Consider the following 19487-nt stretch of genomic DNA (forward strand, 5'->3'; position numbering starts at 1 on the left):
ATTCATGGGAAAAAAGGAGGGCGGGGAACGTTGTCTCTAGTACTATTTTTGTTTTGTTCGTTTTTAGTGTCACTGTGAGAGCTATGTTCATTTCTACACTTGATCAGGATTCATGCAGGTTTGAAGTGTGGGTGTGGGGAGTTTTAATGTCTGTTTGCATTGTTTAAAAGAAAATGTCAATAAAAATACAAAAACTCAGCCCTGAACTGTTTGCTTTTTATCTTTTGAGTTGTCTTGATTTTCAATTCAATTCAATTAAAAATTTATTTGTATAGCACATTTAAAAACAACAGAGTTGACCAAAGTGCTTCACAATCGGTTAAAAACAAGAGAAAACAATAGAGAAACAAATACAGATAAATAAGAAGACAGTGAATTAACAATAAAAACATAAAACAGGCCTGATGGTACTCATACTGAACTCGAATTAAAAGCCAAAGTAAAAAAGTGAGTTTTAAGATGCGATTTAAAAGACTGAATAGACTCTGAAGTCCGAATCTCCTCTGGCAGATTATTCCAGAGTCTGGGTGCTTCTACTGCGAAGGCCCAATCTCCTCTATGCTTCAGTCGAGACCTTGGTTGTGCAAAGAGCATCTGGCTAGATGATCTCAGTGCTCTTTGGGGTCGTACATGTTGAGGAGTTTGTTTAAATAACAGGGCGCCATATTATTTAAAACTTTAAAGGTAGGTAAAAGAATCTTAAAATCAATACGATATTTTACAGGGAGCCAGTGTAAATTTGCTAAAACTGGAGTGATGTGTTCATACATTCTAACATCTAGGTGATGAAGGCATGAATAAGTGTTTCTAGGTCTCTTGGAGGAAGATAAGGCTTAGCTTTGGCAGTTTCACGTAACTGATAAAAACTTGTTTTCACAACTGTGGACACTTGCTTCTCTAATTTAAAGGAGCCATCTAAAAACACTCCGAGATTCCTTACAGTGTGAGAAAGATGACAAGCAAGAGGACCGAAGGTATCAGTTAACTCAAAGGTTCCCAAAGTGTGGGGCCCGCCCCCTAGGGGGGGCGCAGAGCCATTGCAGGGGGGGCGCGGTATGAAAAGAAAGAAAAAATAAAAAGAGCGCTTGGACACTGTGGACAGGTTTTTGAAGGGGCTCCCACACAAACGCAAAGCAGGAGATGAAGCATCGCCAAATATGTTTCCAAACCAACTTCCTTCCAAGCCAAAGACAGGAAAATATGGTGAAGCATATCTTCCCTTTGGCTTCACCTGCACAAGTGCCAAGGTAGGTCTCCCCTGCAAAATTACTTTCCCTGCGTCGGGAGCAGCGCTGGGCTCTCCAAATCACGGACAAACAGTATCCCACATTCTTGATTTTTAGTTCACAAACACTTCTTGTAATGACTAACTACTCCTGACATTTTGGACATGTTAGCTCTTTATGCAGTAAAGTTACAGTGGGATACAAATAATATCAGGCTGATCCTGCCGTAATTTGTTCCCCCGGTTCAAATCACGGACAAACAGGATCCCACAGCTGTTTATGTGTTTAAACCCATTTTGCACAGAGAGGCATTTTTTGAAAAATGTATTGACAGCAATGTTGAATATTATTACACAGGAAAAAAAACAACTACACGTAAAATAATTACACCGTGACGCCTCTGCCTTTCTAAATGCAGGGACAGTAACTGCGTGTGTATATGTAAACGTGTAAAACCTGAAGATAGTCAGATTAACAGTAACAGTATTTTGTCTCTATCTGCCATTCTGCAATTCATCTCATGTAAACAATAACGTGGCGCACAGTGTGACGTGAAAAGAGGCACATAGCTTTGACGTTGCGTGATGAACTCTGTAATCCTCGTCCACACGTAAACGCAAAAAAGGAGTTTTAAATAATCTCCGGTGAATCGCAACGCCGTTTACGTGTTGACGAAAAGCCCAAACGCATAGAAACAGCTGCGTTTTCAAAAATACCCGTGTAGGTGTGGACGCAGCGTAAAAGAGTTAGTGGTATATTTTATTACTACCTGCAATTTATTGCCGTTTACTTGTATTTGCTTAATTGTTTACCAAATGTTTGAGGTGTGAAATAAACCGCAATGGAGTTTATAAACAAAATATGGGTGTGTGTCTTCTAAATGGTAAATGGCCTGTATTTATATAGCGCTTTTCTAGTCCCTAAGGACTCCACAGCGCTTTACACATCCAGTCATTCACCCATTCACACACACATTCACACACTGGTGATGGCAAGCTACGTTGTAGCCACAGCCACCCTGGGGCGCACTGACAGAGGCGAGGCTGCCGGACACTGGCGCCACCGGGCCCTCTGACCAAGCCCCCCCTGTAAGAAAGGGGGCCTGGCAAAAAAAGTTTGGGAACCACTGAGTTAACTTGTTCAAAGGGGCATGAGTTCCAAAAAACCATAACTTCAGTCTTATTTTCATTTAATTTAAGAAAATTCTGTGTTAACCAGTCTTTAATATCATGTAGACAGTTAAGCAAAGGCTGCAGTGGGACAGAGACATCCAGTTTCAAGGGGAAGTAAATTTGGATGCCATCAGCATAACAATGAAAGGGAATGTTGTATTTCCTAAAAATAGATCCCAAAGGCAGCATGTATAAGGAGAACAGAGTTGGACCCAAATCAGACCCCTGTGGCACATCACAACACATCGGGGTGGAGGAAGAGGAGTATTGCCCAATTTTAACAGAAAAAGATCTCTCTCATAAATATGATTTAAACCATGATAAAACTGTGCCTTTTAGACCAACAACATGTTCAAGTCTCGATAAAAGAATGCTGTGATCAACTGTGTCAAAGGCGGAACTACCTTCTATTTATAGAGTTGCTAATTATTTTTCATTATTGCAGCAAACCAGCCTATGAAATGAATGAAACAAATCCTGACTGGGTTCCAGCGCTACACAAGGGACCTGCTTCAAACATACCACCATGCCAATCAGATTACTTCTTCCATGTGAGGGTGAAGAGGTGACCCTTCTGGATAAGATGGTGAAGGTTTGCTGTGTTTTGGTGAACATGTGCCCCACAATTAATGCTGATTAATTACACCATTATTCGAATAAGTCAAGGAAATACATGTGGTAGTAAAACCAGGGAAAAATGCTCCTGTAAATAGTCTTAAAAGGCTTGTGCTGTATATGTAGTGATAAGTTTTCAAAAGAGACAGTAAATAGCAGAATGCTAGTAGTGGGTGATATTATTTAAATGCTGTCATGATTTTATGTGAACATTTTGTCATTTGTAAACTATAAACGACATGGATTCTACATTGTAACTGATGTGATGTTTTACAAAGTGGTTTTCATTTAAAAAAGGCAAACATTTGTTTGTTTCTTTATTCAACAGTGTTACTTAGTAAGTACATATTCAGTAAATGCAAATTATTTACATGGCCCCCTAAATACAACATTATGGGTTATTCAGAACAGAACTATGCTTGGAAAAATATTTTCCCATCAGTTGAGACAACTCCTTCACAGTAGCAGGTGGAATTTTTCTTTTTTGAGGACGGCTTCTTTTACCTGTCACTACGAATGGTCTGTTTATGTTTTGATTGAGAGATTTGATTTGATTTTTGGGCAGCTGAAGAGGAGAAGTCTATCTTAAGGCCAACCACTGGCTGTATCTTGGTCATATTACCCAGCAAAACCCAGTATGCAGGTTCATCTGTAACAGTCCTTGTGCCACGGATCTTCACTGTTGCTTCTACTTTAAACAGAAGAGCAGGGACATGGGTGCAGGTCTCCACGACTCCGGCCACACAGGTGCAGCGGGCGGCTTCAACCTTCCCTGTGATGCTCACAATGACCCATGGCTGCAATGCTGGTTCATTCAGTCTTTGAGATTTCAGTACCTGAAACGCACACAGACAAAGTTCATTTAAAGACAATAACTTCAATGAGCCAAGGCCGACACAAATGTGTTTAATCTACTTTCAAATCCATTTATCATAAATGTAACAAATAAAGTGTTTTTATGTATCCATCTATAGGACGCTGCATGTTATATTCTAAACCTGCCTGTTTCTTTTTAGAAACCTATCAGCAAAAAACATGAACCTAAAGTATGTAATGCAAGGATGTCATCACTTCGACTTTAAGTGACAATTATGGACACCTAATATGATAAGGAGATTCTGCAGGTCATTAATCAATGTATGAAACTAAAATAGAATGTTTTTTTTAGTTACACAGGACACAAACAAGGAAGCAAGATGTGTAATTAGGATTATTTATAATAAATATGAATTAATTAGTGCAATTTCTTTAACCATAGAAAATAACTAAATCGTTCAGGACAATGTCACATCAGTGCACTGAATTCACTATGTTATCCATCTAACAGACCCTCAACATGTTTTCACTGTAATTTCCCCCTCATCAATGAATTTATGCTGCACTAATCTGAATGTTCGGAGGGAAATCAAACGCATTTTACTCGCAGTACTCAAGCTGACTTACCTTTGTTTGGATTCTACTTTTATTCTATTGCATACACTGTTAAAAAAAATTCCGTTATAAAACGGAAAAAGTGCTGGTAATTAATTACCAGCACTTTTTCCGTTATTGTACGAGCACTTCCGTAAACCTTAAAACGGATATTTCTGTAGATTTACCCGAGTTTTTCTGTACCATTGACGGACATTTCCGTCAAACCTAAAATGGAAAATTCCGTATTTTCCATAAATTTCAGCGTTATTGCATAGACAATTCCGTAAACCCTATAACAGATATTTCCGTAGATTTACCTGACTTTTTCTTTACCATTTACGGACAGTTCCATCAAACCTAAAATGGAATATTCCGTATTATTTAAGTACTCAATCCATACCATTTGCGGACACTTCAGTCATCCTAAAATGTTTAATTCTGTACCATTCTCTATACCGTTTACCATCAATAAAGCACAAATGTAGAATCACAGCAATTATTTATTTCCTTTAACAGCTGCCAGTGCTTTAAAGTGATTTCACTTTTGTGGTGAATGATTTGCAATATTTACATTACAACCATTAAAACATTCAGAACATCACCTTCACATTCAGAGAAATTTTACATACATAAACCAGCTGTTCTCTCAAAGAAGTACAGCCATGTCCTTTAACAGGGAGATGCCAAATCTAGCAACTTTTTAGCATCCACAGGCTGACAGGCATTAATAACAAATTGATTTGTTAAAGACAATGACAAAATAAGACAATAAAACTGCCAGCATTGCTGTTGCTGTCTCACCTGTCAGTGCAAAATGAGGAGCCCCTCCAGGAGGATGCAGAAACCTACACCTCCAACTCCACATATCACACCGACAGGCAGAGCTCTGCAACCAGTGGCTGACCTTTCTACAAAAACAAATAGAACATTAGAAGTATTACATTATACAACTTTTCTATAAAACATCAGTGCAGCAATAACAACCATGACCTTAGAAGGATGACTGTGCAACATGCCATAAAGAGATTTTTAAAACTCTTAAAACAACTTAAAACTAAAAAAAAATTAAAACTTACACCTCCAACTCCACAATGACAGGAAAAGCTTAACCGGAATGACAAATATCGCCCACCTTCCTCCCCCCTTAACATGGGGATTTGAAACTGCAGCATGTGTGTTGTGGGCATCTAGTTAAAACATCTGAACTCACCTAATACTGTAAAATCTGTATTTCTACTCCCAAGCCCCATGTTTTTGGATTTGCCTTTGTGTGTGTGTGTGTGTGTGTGTGTGTGTGTGTGTGTGTGTGTGTGTGTGTGTGTGTGTGTGTATTCAGTCCAAAAGGTATTTTCTGAGCTCTGAGAACAGCTCAAATGGCCCATTCAGATTCCTTCTGCTTGCATTCAAATTCCTTCAGCTGAGAAACCAGCTTGCACACCTGTGGAGGAATGAAGTGCCGTTTCTTCCCTTCTTCTCTGCCTTGGAGCCTCGCTCAGGATTGACCCCAAAGAAAACTCTGAGGAAAAAAAAGAAACAATAGTGATATGCAGACAAAGTTTGCACGTGTAGTGTGGCTTGACAGGAGTGGAGCAGTTCAATAAAATCCTACATTTGTTTTCTTCAATATGCCCCTATGTGTGAACCTCTCTATCATTCTAATTGACCATCTGTCTAGAACCCAATGTTGTTGTGGTGCTGGTGCCAGTGGCTAAGCTTATCTCTTCCTTTGTCTTTTCAAGACACATGCATTCACACTGCGCATATACAGAAATGTTTGCAAGGGCGAGAAGTCTGCTTATCACCAACACATGACAGCATGCATCTCCAATGTGTATGCAGGGATATTATAAATGCACAGAACACAGAAGGGGATAGAAAACACAGTTGACATTGTCCTATTAAAAGGTGTAACAGCACATTTGAACACGGACTGTCCTGGGGTTATTCAAACATGGAGTGGAGAAACTGTGACATTCAGTGCACGTTACACATCAGTACAAGTATTAACATTTGGGCATGAATCCACTATGTAGTATTATTTTAAATTAATATGTTTAGTCTTTCCTTCGGGGGAGGGTCCCTGGAACAACATATTTTGAGTTTGGGGTCTGCAGCCAAATAAATTTCAGTTTGTGTGTCTTTGACATGAAAAGGTTTGACCACCACTGACATAACCTGGTCTCAGGTGCTAATGGTTTTAAAGAGATAGCTCAAACGAATTTTGTGTCAACAAACCATTCTGAAAAAATGTGTTTTTGCTCCATTTCCCAACTAGAATCATGTTATGTTTGTTTTGTTATTGATTGACTTAGGACACTATTTAAAGCAAAAAGCATGTTACCTGCCCTTTAAAAGATATGACACATTTATTCCAACAATAGTCTTCAACAGGGAGCTACAAAATCTCCGAACAAATCCATATTCAGGGGATCATAAGCCAATAACAGCTGATCTAAAAGCTCACAGCATGTGGCGACACATTTTGAGCTTGTACATCTCAGACAAACGGGTTTAGTGTAGATTGACAAAAAGCAGGTCAGGTGCAGAAAGGCACGGCAAAGTCACATTTACAAAGTATTTCCAAACAATGAGTGCTTACCTTTGCATGAATTCGAGAGTAAAAGCCATCTCCGGTGGGTATTGGACGTTGCAGACATAAAACATGGAGAAGACGTAGCTCAAGGCCACAATGGGAGAGGTGATGTGGTCATTGACAAGTAACCCATCAACAGCAATCTTGAATTGCTGGTCACCTTAAACACAGATAAAAACCATGTACGATTTACAAAAAAAAAATAATCCTATATTTTAAGGCAAGCAAAACATTTCTTTAATAAATATGACACAACAACAGCTTATAACAACAGCTAACAACAGCTTGCTGGGATACAAAAAAAGATTTAACTACAAACCTCTGATTAGGATGCATGGGGTCACTGGGAGTTCGACTTCAGGATCTGCAGAGATCTGTTTTGGTGACAGACATGATACATGAATTAATGTTTCCAGTGCACACAAACCTGCTGGCAAATTGACTATCTGCTAGTGTCTTCATCAGACAGAGGTAGCCATTATGCACAAACATTAATGTAAATAGTTTATAGATAGAGAGTTTATAGAGAATATCAGCAGCACAATTAGGGGAATCTATACTTCCTACTGTGGTTGGTTACTTGGTTCACCACTGGATGCAAATAATTATCTTGCACACAGTATAAAATCTACAACATCTACCTCTTTTTGGTGGAAGAGTTTATAAGAGTCTTCCTTGAAGTATTTTGAAATGCCACAGATGAGCTGTATTGGACCTTCGCCCGCCTTCATCCCTTTGAAGTCAAGGAAGTCATTGATCCCCTTTTCTTTTTTGGAAAGTTCCTGTTCAAGGTTCAAGGTGTTAATTTTGTACAAGTAGCCTACATAAAACTAACACTCATTTTCGTTTGGAGCTATGGAGAGAATTTTGAAAAAAATAAAATAAAAATGAATTATTTCATTTTCATTTGCAACCTGTTCTGTTTTGATCTCAAATGTCCTGCTTTTTTGGTTGTCACTTCCTGATTTTTGGTCTCAAACCTATTCCATTTGATTGTTCATCCAAGTTATTCTATTTGAATTTGATTGGTTGCCAGTTTATCTTTTTTGGTCTCAACTCTCTTTTTGGTTGCAAATCTTTTTTTGATTGATTAATAAAGACAAAATTCTCTCCATATGGAGCAGCACAGCACAATCATAATAATAACAATAACAACACACCTGTGCCAGCTTGTTTTGTACAGAGAAGCCAAGGAGTTTAGATGCATGATCAAACAGGTGAGGAACTTCAAACAGGAACGGCCACTCGTCCTTTACAACGGCAATAGTGGTATCATCATCGTTGAGGATTTCACGCTGAATGGGATATGTTTCAGTCATCAATTTTCGAACAGATGACTCCTAAAGATATGAGGCAGTTAGACAAACAGTCGAACAGTTAGTCAAACTAACCAATTAAAATAATAAAACAGGGTATCAATTTCAATTGACTATGGGCATAGTGATCTACAGACGATCTACAATTTCACAATGTGTCCTAAATTGTACTTGGACCCAGACCTTATCGCATTACTCCTGCTATATACTATTGCTGTGTGAATGGTTGTATGTCTAGATGGTGGACTGTAGGAACCGAATTGCCCTTCGAGGATTAATAAAGCTTTCTGTATCTGTAATGGATGATTGCAGACCCACCTGAAGATCCTGGGTTTGAAAGGCACGTTTCAACTCATCTCGTTTAGACAGCAGGTCTTCTCTACACACGGCCCCCTCAATGATTGGATCCCACGCCACACATCCATACCGATCTGAATTCCTGGGCCTTTTCTTTGTTGAATTTTCACCCCCTGCTTGCCTCTTCAGTGAGCTTTGTGGCCTCTTCATATTTTCAATTCTGTGTTCCAGCTGACGAAAGAGAGTTTCAGAACCATCTTTTGCAAAAGGTTTGTTTCAAACGGCTCTGTCAGCTTGAAGGAGGCAGGATATTGTCCTACAATCATACTGGCGAGTTCCTCAGCTTTTGTCTACCAGGTCTTCCTGGGTGTTTATGGAGGTAATCTTCAGCGACGATCCGAACCATCTCTCGCCTGTCTTTCCCCATTATGTACTTTTTTTTCACGCAACTCATCCATGACTTTTGAGGAAATTTGTGCCATGGTACAGAATATGTGTCTTGGGATGGGGAGTCGGCTGTCTCAGGTGGTGTTGAGGGCAGCTGAAACCTCTGTGGTTCAGGTGTTGATGAGGGGCCAGGCCGGGTGAACTGCGGTGGAGTTTGTGAATCTAAGGATGACATGACAAACATCTCCATAAATTAAACACATCACAATTGTTGCAAATCAATTAATACATTGGTCCTCAATGTCCAGTTTGGGACAACCAGGAATACAAATGGACCTAATTATGAAAACCAATTATAGAGTAATTATTGCCATGTACAGCTGATGGCAACTTTTTTTTTGCATTTTTGGAATAAACCTTTGTAGTTTCAGAAAACTTGCATTAAAACAGAGGGGCAAAAACTCACCTGCTTCCAATGCTTTGACTGCTTTGACAGCTCTGACGAATCTTTTGCACTGAATGAATGGCAGAGTGTCTTTAATGTCCTCCGGGTCCACAAGGCTCAGGTCATCTACAGAGAGAACTCCTAATTCCTCCAGTTTAGCCATGAGTGTATCCATCTGATCGCTACTGAGCGATGGCATTGCTTTCTTGACATAGTTTTTCACAAGTTCCATGTTGGTGTGTGTTTAAGAGGAATGAACCACCGAGTACCTCTCTGGTAAGAATAAAGTGGATGATAATCATCAAGTTTGTTCAAATCATGGCAACTGAACAGGTCAGAAGCATTTTCATCAAGTTCATAGAGTCCAAGCTCAGGTATCCAGCTGGCAGTTTTCCCTCGAAGCAAAAGTAGGACAGTAGTTTCATTTTTTACAAAAATGCTTGCTATTTGTCCTAACTGCAGTAGTCCTTTTGCGTAGCTCAGTAAGACCAGCATTCCATTTGCATATGTAACACAGCGAGCTATAACAATACACACATGTGGCTAATTTACACACACACACACACACACACACACAAGCGCGCGCATCCAACTTATGGGCTAACGTTAACTTTAGTTGGGCAAACCACGCTTCAAAATAACGCAAAACCCACACATTCAAATGTTACCATGAAACACACACGGCTACCAACTGACTATCGAGACCAAATTTCATGTAAGAGGGAGGGAAAAAATGGTTTTTGACGTACTTACGAAGCGCAGGCGGCTGGCTAATGCTAACGCAGCTAGCAGCAAACGTCCACTCACATACACACCACTACCAACTGCCTATCGAGACCAATTTAATGTACGAGGGGGAACAAGGTGGCACTCCATTCTCATTCTCATTCCACACAACCAACCTGTTTCCAACTTTCCTTGTGACTTGCAGAAATTTAGGTAGGCACTGACCGCACTGAAAGTAATGGCGTCGGAATATTCTGGCTGGGGGAGAAAATTCTGCCTTGCGCAACAGCAAACTTTCCGTATTTCGCAAAACGGAGCAAATCCGTAGCAAATCCACGGTAAAGGGACCCCTAAATTTACGGATTTTTTTAACAGTGTACAGTATTTTATTTTATTTTATTGCATTCCAGTGTTTTCTAATTTCTGCTATATAACTTTGCACTTTTGCTGTAACAAAATAAATTTCCCACCTGTGGGACTAATAAAGGTAATCTTTATCTTTATGACGACATATTCACAATGTGGAAGCTTAAAAATAGCCAAATCTTGTACCCAGTCCTTGGTGAATTGGATGTGCGCCTCCAGAGATTTATAATTGCGAAATTGGTGCGCCGTGTATGCGCTGACTCCACAGACAAGGTACGAGAGTAGATCATGCTAAGTCAATAGCGGTTTGGTCTTCAGGGTTTCTACTCCACGGCCGTATTTCATACGGGTCCACATTTCCAATGCACGCTATTTTTTTGCAAGTACCGTCTCTTTGCATCTGGACACAATCTGTCTCTATACCGTCCTTTTTCTTTTGAGCTACTTTTCAGAATGGTTCATCCTTCCAACACAGTGTGTTTGTTTTGATTCGTGGCCTGCCAATATGGTGCTGTGTAGTGATGCGCGAATCATGAACGAATCGTTCAATACTCGAGAATCACTTTACTGACTCGTGAATCATGATTCACAAGCGCAACTGACTCACTGACTCATCCCTGTTGCTGTTAGCAAACTAATTTCACTAGTAGAAATATATCTAGCTTATAATTCAAATTGTGAAGAAAAACACAACATCCAGTATCTTAACAAAAACATTTCTGCTCTGAACTGGAAGAAAAAACCCTGAGTAGAAGCTCACATCAAGACAATAGCTCCTCGGTTCACAGTAGCAACGCTCTGCTAACATGCTAACAGCACATTTGAGCTACTCACCCCCTCCATTCCTGCGCTGAATTGTAGGGGAAGCAAATCACTCATGACTCACTAACCCCCTCCCTCCTGTGCTGAATCGTAGCGTAAAGCAAATCACTCAGGACTCACTAACCCCTCCTCCTGTGCTGAATCGTAGCATAAGCAAATCACTCAGGACTCACTAACCCCCTCCCTCCTGTGCTGAATCATAGAGTGAGCGAATCACTCATACTCGCTAACCCCCTCCCTCCTGTGCTGAATCATAGAGCGAACGAATCACTCACTCACTCACTCACCCCCTCCCTCCTGGCTCGCAGCTACTTCTTCTTCTTCTTTGTTGGCAACCAATGTTAAGGCGCACTACCGCCCCCTGGCTCACAGCTCAGTGGACATTTAGATGAGAAAATATATATTTGACACATGTAAGGAAAATACTAATAAAATAAAAATTAACAAAAGAAATGTTCCCTTTAGAAATTCTTTTGCTCTTTTTTGCTATATAAAATAGTTGTTTTCTTTAAGAATCACTCATCTTAGCAGTAGGATTTACATTAAAAGAGAAACAAATTAAGTTTGAGTGAAAATGTACATTTTTTGCACTCTCTGGTCAACTGACTCAGTGACTCAAATGACTCAAAAAACCCGATTCACTTTGGTGAGTGACTCATTAAAACTCGATTCAGTAAAAAGAATCAAATTTACCATCACTAGTGCTGTGCTCCCACAATGCATTGCGGCGTTACATCAACTCCACAGCCCTTTGCGTGCAGGAGAGTATGCGCATGCGCATTGCCATGGTGATTTTAAAAATAAAGATAAAATGAAAAGTAATTAGTAAATATTTAAATATTCCCACAAATGTGCAATGAACGTGCAAAAATTCTATTTATTAGTTGTTGCTGTTTCTTTCTTTCTTTTTTTTTGGAAAAATAACCGACATCTCTGAGGTGCGAATTCCGACAGTGAGAGGAACGGCCGGATACAGGAGACGGGAAGAAACAAGCAGATTATGTTCACGTTAATTAAGTGGTTGGAAGATGTAAAATTCTCAATTCTGCCAACTGGACATATACGAGATTTTAATGAGGATGAATAATTAGCTGGTATGGAGGAAACGGACCTTTATTTGGTGAAGTGGCGACAAGGAGCCAAAAGGCAGGTGGCCGGTCTATGAAGCCTCCATCATCAAGCTAGCAGGTGCCTTTTCGCAAATATTACTTTATTCTCGCTTATTTGGCACGGAAGCGTAGAGGTGCCACCCAGGCAAAAGAAAAATAGAAGTATATCACATTATAACGTGAAAAGTTTATCGTGCTAACAATATGCTATCATGTTAGTACATTATACTGTTTGTATAAAATAATATCACGTTATTACAATATACATAATTATCACGTTCGTACAATATTATGCGAACGTGATAATTATGTATATTGTACGGTGGCCCCTAGAGACAAAGCACGTACAAACTCCAAAACACTTGCAAACTCCAAAACACTTGCAAACTCCAAAGCACTTGCAAACTCCAAAACACTTGCAAACTCCAAAGCACTTGCAAACTCCAAAGCACTTGCAAACTCCAAAACACTTGCAAACTCCAAAGCACTTGCAAACTCCAAAACACAACGGAAGTGCTCCAGGACGCTAGGGGCAGTGTTGAGCTTTTGTTACCTAGTAACTACACAAGCCATGAAGTACCAATGACCGGATTTGGGCTGTAGGCCGCATTTTAAGGCCGATTACGTCACAGCGACACGACGAAGGCTGTCCCAATTCAAAGGCTGCTCCAAATGCGGCCCTCAAATGCGTCCTTAATTTCCCTGAATTTTAAGGATGGGTCGGTGTAGCCTTCATGGCCCAACATACCCCAGATTTCATAGCGGCGGTGGTGTGGATAATTTTGCCGAAAAAACGGCGGAAGCTGAGCGACCGAAGAGTAAACTTTCAGAAGTAAGTACTGAATATTATGTCACTTATTTATGCGCAAATGTTTTTATAATGAAGAACATTAAAACATTACTGTTGGACACATGTCGGGAAAGTTATGTGACATTAGCTTGGTTTTAAAGCCTTTACTTAAAAATATTCGCCGTTCAATGGTCGACTTTTAATCTTACAGAGAATGTGATGATTTCATGGATAATTAAAGTCAGTCATATATCCACAAACACAACAAGCTGAAAGTCAGTGATGCTGCTCGGTTTGCAGTCCTGAATATCACGGCACAAGCAGGATTCACTGCACTGTTAATGTCAGCTATGTTTTATTGTTGCCTCTGTTTGGTGGTGTCGAGCCAAATGGACTTTAACGTGTCTTTGAACGAGCTGACGGTTCACTCGTTAAACTGAAAGAAAGATGCTTTAATCACAGGAGTCACACATGTGTCCACTGGACCATCTGGGAACTCCTCTTGTTTAGCACTCGTAATAACACAAACGCTAAATCTTCCTTCTCTTTGTTGTTTTGTAGCAGTGTGTACACCTGAGACTGTCACCTGTCTGTCTGTCCTGCACTCTCTCTCTTTCTTTCTCTCTGATTGTAGAATAAAAGTATGAACATGTGTTTATAAGTTACACTTGTGTTTAAATCCTGCAGCTTATCACACATTTGATTTCCTGTGTGACAACTGCAAGTGTCCAGAGTGAGGACAGACTGAGGGACCCACTGCTGCACATCATCTGTGAGCCTTTGCACCCCTGATGATCCACCAGGACAAACTCAGCCGTGTGTGAGGAAGAGGAGGAGGAAGAGCCAGCAGCAGCTGACAGATGGAGAGAATAGACAGACTGTTCCCTGTTTGTGAAGGACTGGTAGAAAAGTTTAACATAACTAATGTCTGTCCTGAATCAGTCTTATTAGGTAACCTTCAACTAATGTTATCATTCCAGTGTTTTCAGTGTGGGAGAAAGTACTCAGGGCCTTCAAGTTACACACTATGAAAGGCAGCAACAAGTTTAATATTCAGAAACCTAAAGTATGTATCAGCAGCAGAATGGAGCTAAAAATAAATGTTTGTTTCAGTTCTATGAAGCTTTGAGTATTTTGGATTAGTAGCACTGCTGTGTTTGTTGCATCATATTGCTGTAATTGTTTATATGCTTTATATATTCTGAGCTAAGTTGATCTATAGTGTTACATCATATTCTATAAGGATGTTATGTGTTTGTAGACTTTCTGCCCAGTTTGACCCATTTAGCAGAAGTCCGCCTGTTTAAGGCTCTGATATCTATTCTGTATGACTTAAAGCAGTTATGACATGGTCTGATTTTCTCACACAATAAAGGAATATTTCATATATCAGTCTACTCTTCATTTTATCAGAAACAGTTATCACAGCTCGTACATTTTCTTTTTATAAATATATGTAAGCAATGAGCCAAATTTAGTAATGCCAACATACTGAAGGAACAACATTTGTCTCTTATATATGATACACCTATATATATATATATATATATATATATATATATATATATATATATATATATGCACTGTCAAAGATACTTGTCTTTGAGTGAACATTTAAGGTGATAAGACATATAAATAACTGCAACTTGAATCTGTAAGCTCAGTATTTAACACAGAGTTCATGTTAACTGCCGTAATAACTAATAATGATTAATATAATAACTATAATATTGGCCATATAATATTTACATTACCAAAGTGATATGACTTTAGTCTCATGAACAACATTAGCAAATTGTTATTTACTAACTAATCTTAAATGACTGTTCAGTACAGAAATGAAGCCCAAAAATCATGTTTTACTGTCCTGTGGTCTCAGCCTCAGATACTTATCAAATCATGCAAAGCTCTTGTAGAAACAAACAAACAAATGAACAAAATATGTTCTCTTTCATTTCTGTCAAACAAAGTTGTATGACACGTTTCCAGCGGTTAGTATCATGGTTGCTAGGCAACCTGGGAAGCGCGTCGGTCATTGGTACTTCATGGCTTGTGTAGTTACTAGGTAACAAAAGCTCAACACTGCCCCTAGCGTCCTGGAGCACTTCCGTTGTGTTTTGGAGTTTGCAAGTGCTTTGGGTTTGCAAGTGTTTTGGAGTTTGCAAGTGTTTTGGATTTTGCAAGTGCTTTGGAGTTTGCAAGTGCTTTGGAGTTTGCAAGTGTTTTGGAGTTTGCAAGTGCTTTGGGGTTTGCAAGTGTTTTGGAGTTTGCAAGTGCTTTGGAGTTTGCAAGTGTTTTGGATTTTGCAAGTGCTTTTGGAGTTCGCAAGTGCTTTGGAGTTTGCAAGTGCTTTGGAGTTTGCAAGTGTTTTGGAGTTTGCAAGTGCTTTGGGGTTTGCAAGTGTTTTGGAGTTTGCAAGTGCTTTGGAGTTTGCAAGTGTTTTGGATTTTGCAAGTGCTTTTGGAGTTTGCAAGTGTTTTGGAGTTTGCAAGTGCTTTGTCTCTAGGGGCCACCGTAATATTGTAATAACGTGATATTATTTTATACAAACATAAAAAGTATAATGTTAGAACAGTAAACTTTTCACGTTATAATGTGATATAGCTCTATTTTTCTTTTGCCTGGGTAGCAGTTCTACGCTTTCGTAATTTGGTAATCAAAATATGTAACTTAATTAATTATATTGTGACTACTTTAGCCTTTTCTTATTATTCTGCCTTCTCAGAAAGGGAAAAAAATACGAATAAAACTGTTTACACTTGTTATATACAATAACGGCCCTGCGACAGACTGGCGACCTGTCCAGGGTGTACCCCGCCTCTCGCCCTATGACAGCTGGGATAGGCTTCAGCGCCCCCCGCGACCCTGGAAAGGATAAGCGGAAGCGAATGGATGGATGGATGGATGGATGGATGGATATACAATAACTATCAAAACCTATTCACATTTAATTTGACTTTCACAGAAATCCCACCTCTCCTTCTGGCTACAGAGTACTTACTTACCAAGGTTAGAAACAAAGCACAGTTATGCTTTATTAATATTCACTAATTACAGTGTTCCACATTTCCTTGCTTTTTTAGTCATTTTTAGGCTTTTTAGAGTTTTTTTTGGTTGTTAGCAGTAATGTTTCTGCCTATTTATTTCAGCCCATGAAATCGAATGCAGATCTTCCTGATGTGAGATTTACATAAATGTAAGTAATTTTGTTTGTCGTTATCATTAATGTTGTTGCTGTTGTTGTTTTTGTGCAGTTTGCAATCATATAAACCTAGCAAGCATCAGTCAGCACAGTGCCTAACCTAAACAGATTCTTGCTTTGTTCACATATATTATATGTAATTATATATACAGTACCTGCACATTGTACCTAGGGTTGCAGCTACTTGGCCCCACTCCATTGTTGTGACAGCCCTGATTGTCCTTGTACACTGCATCTGAACAGGGAACAGTCTGCCACATTAATGTATTTTTAAGTGACTTGTTTGTAATACATGAATTTGTTTCTTACAGATGTCAAAGTCTCAACATCATGCTGCCCTCTCCCATCCTCCTAAAGTAAGTATTTGTTGTTGTAGTTTTTTATGCAGTGTCTGTGTCACATACTAAGCATAAATATTGAAATAATAACTGTTTTCTAACAGATTTTCCCAAACACTAGCTGTGTTTGTTGTCATTCAGACCAATACTACTGCTTAGACATTGCTTAGTGGTCATGCATGTTTGGTAAGCTTGTTATGATACCAAAACAGTAGGCCTGTCACATTAATCGATATATCGACTTATCGCACAATATATTGTGTTGATGATGATAATTGTTGATGATGCAATTTATCTGCCATTATATTTACATAAAAAAATTACAAAAATAAAATATAATAATAACAACACAATAACATTAAATAACATTGTTTTCTATTTGTTAGAAAATTTACTATTTATTCAAGTTTTTAAGGTATTTAATATTTTGATACCTAATTTCCATGATCTAAATATTTTAAGAATTAGATGTTGGTTTGTCAATTGAAAGTGTGTAGATCTTGCATTATTATGGTGTTATATTATGATTATACAGTCAAAGACATAAAATGGTCTTAAAATGACAATGACATAAATTTGTCGCAATTGTTTATGGGGCAATATACCGACCAACAAAAAGTTGTTATCGTAACAGGCCTACGGGTTTATGATTGATAAATACAAAAAATAAATACATTTAATTTCTCTGAGATTCTTTGATATTCAGTTACAGTTCACACCACAGTTACCTGTACATGCAGTAGTATACTGTAAATTTAAATCTCTGCATTTAGCATCCCACTAGAATCATAGTTACTGTCTCTCTTTTTTTACAAATACCTGTACTATTACTAACACATTTACAGTTGTGCCATACTCCTTCCATTTCTGAATGATCACTTGAACAGTGCTCTGTGGGATGTTCAAGGCTTGGGAAATCTTTTTGTAGCCTAAGCCTGCTTTAAATTTCTCAATAACTTTATCCCTGACCTGTCTGGTGTGTTCTTTGGACTTCATGGTGTTGTTGCTCCCAATATTCTCTGAGACAACCTCTGAGGCCGTCACAGAGCAGCTGTATTTGTCCTGACATTAGATTACACACAGGTGCACTCTATTTAGTCATTAGCACTCATCAGGCAATGTCTATGGGCAACTGACTGCACTCAGACCAAAGGGGGCTGAATAATTACGCACACCCCACTTTGCAGTTATTTATTTGTAAAAAATGTTTGGAATCATGTATGATTTTCGTTCCACTTCTCACGTGTACACCACTTTGTATTGGTCTTTCACCTGGAATTCCAATAACATTGATTCATGTTTGTGGCTGTAATGTGACAAAATGTGGAAAAGTTCAAGGGGGCCGAATACTTTTGCAAGTCACTGTATATGGTGAATTTATATGCATATAGATACAATCATAGTGCTTGACACATGCACAGAGCAGTAGATGGACTAGAAGGGAAATAATTACAATCATGATGTTGATTGCTGATGTCAGTATATATATTTTAGAGGAATGTTTTGTTTTTCACCCAAAATGAACTATATTGCTTCAGAAGAGATTTATTACCCTACCGGACTCTTATATATTGTTCTGTTTTTTGTTTGTGTGTTTGATTTTGTTATTTTCAGGTTCAATGGTGCGTGTTCTTCTAATGGCTGCCTTCCCACTGGAGGTTTTGATCCACAGCAATTTAAAAGGTAAACAGCTTTGAAAGTCAGTTCAAATGGTTAGCTAATAGTATTCTAAAAAGCCTACTTCTCTGTCACCAGTTTCTTTACCAAAAAGTACCCATAAAAGTATCTCTCAATAGCATATCATTGTAGTTCAAATGTTCAGTTGAACAAATATCTGATTTTTGGAAATCTAAAAACACTCAGATGTTCATGCTTTTTATAGGAGGACAGAGCAAAACGGACATCGGCGCAAAGCGAAGAACTGCCCTTGATAAGGACACTATGACAGCCATATATAGTAAGTTAAGACTTTCTGTGTATCTAAAATTGCATACAGCAGAAGTAACTTTGCAACCATTAAAAAAATTGCACAAATAGGTGATGATGCATTGTAGTGGTTGATCGCAGACAAGGAAGGTCAACAGATTTATGAATGCTGGAGGGTAAGGAGAGATGACCAAAAGGGGTGTTAGCATTACTGTAATGTGAACTGGATAGACTTTCCATCTAGGAAAAAAAAAGAGGTAAAATTATGCGTAAAATATATCTGTATTAATATCTGTATCTATATAAACAGAAATATCTGTTTGCTAAATGAAGCCAGCTAACATAAATCATATTTTTATTTTAACTCTGATAAAAGTAATAGAACTGTGACTTTTGTTTGTTACAGTGGTGGTAAGGAAGAGGTTTCCCACTGTGTCCAGACGGGCTTTGGGGATTGCAGTGAATTCGAAGCTGGGGGAACTGAGACTGCTGGAAAAGGAAAAAAACTTACATTTTAAGTATGTTGATTTATGTTCCTACAAACACACACACATATACACATATATGTGTATATGTGTGTGTGTTTTTATATGTGTATATACATATATTAAAAAAAACACCCCGCTCGCCCCTGCGGGCGGTTTTATCCTTCAAGCTCGGGTCCTCTACCAGAGGCCTGGGAGCTTGAGGGTCCTGCGCAGTATCTTAGCTGTTCCCCGGACTGCGCTCTTCTGGACAGAGATC

The 19487-nt window shown here is 38.8% G+C and overlaps 1 protein-coding gene and 2 long non-coding RNA genes across 3 annotated transcripts; 2 read left to right on the forward strand and 1 right to left on the reverse strand.

Moving 5' to 3' along the window:
• Window positions 1-5839: 5839 nt before the first annotated feature.
• LOC120441096 lies at window positions 5840-8900 on the reverse strand. The gene is made up of 6 exons (XM_039614774.1): window positions 8654-8900; window positions 8180-8359; window positions 7661-7801; window positions 7339-7393; window positions 7026-7179; window positions 5840-5942 (listed from the first exon to the last, which is right to left on the reverse strand). The coding sequence occupies exons 1-6, from the start codon at window positions 8840-8842 to the stop codon at window positions 5840-5842; spliced, it is 822 nt and encodes a 273-aa protein (XP_039470708.1). The 5' UTR covers window positions 8843-8900.
• Window positions 8901-12486: 3586 nt separating this feature from the next.
• Window positions 12487-16806, forward strand: LOC120441309. The gene is made up of 4 exons (XR_005613976.1): window positions 12487-12566; window positions 16243-16286; window positions 16427-16473; window positions 16791-16806. It is a non-coding gene; the product is annotated as an uncharacterized LOC120441309 (long non-coding RNA).
• Window positions 16807-18426: 1620 nt separating this feature from the next.
• On the forward strand, window positions 18427-19258 carry LOC120441308. The gene is made up of 3 exons (XR_005613975.1): window positions 18427-18500; window positions 18700-18774; window positions 19150-19258. It is a non-coding gene; the product is annotated as an uncharacterized LOC120441308 (long non-coding RNA).
• The last annotated feature ends 229 nt before the right edge of the window (window positions 19259-19487 follow it).

This window comes from Oreochromis aureus, linkage group 7 (assembly GCF_013358895.1).
Source record: "Oreochromis aureus strain Israel breed Guangdong linkage group 7, ZZ_aureus, whole genome shotgun sequence".
NCBI classification, from domain to species: domain Eukaryota; kingdom Metazoa; phylum Chordata; class Actinopteri; order Cichliformes; family Cichlidae; genus Oreochromis; species Oreochromis aureus.

Excerpts from the sequence above, each read along its gene's own strand:
- LOC120441096 (XM_039614774.1), bottom strand. The coding sequence starts at position 8,842 with ATGAAGAGGCCACAAAGCTCACTGAAGAGGCAAGCAGGGGGTGAAAAT. Across the intron at positions 7,802-8,179 it reads TACAAAACAAGCTGGCACAG|GAACTTTCCAAAAAAGAAAA; the intron begins GTGTGTTGTTAT and ends AACCTTGAACAG. Across the intron at positions 7,394-7,660 it reads AACTCTTCCACCAAAAAGAG|ATCTCTGCAGATCCTGAAGT; the intron begins GTAGATGTTGTA and ends TCACCAAAACAG.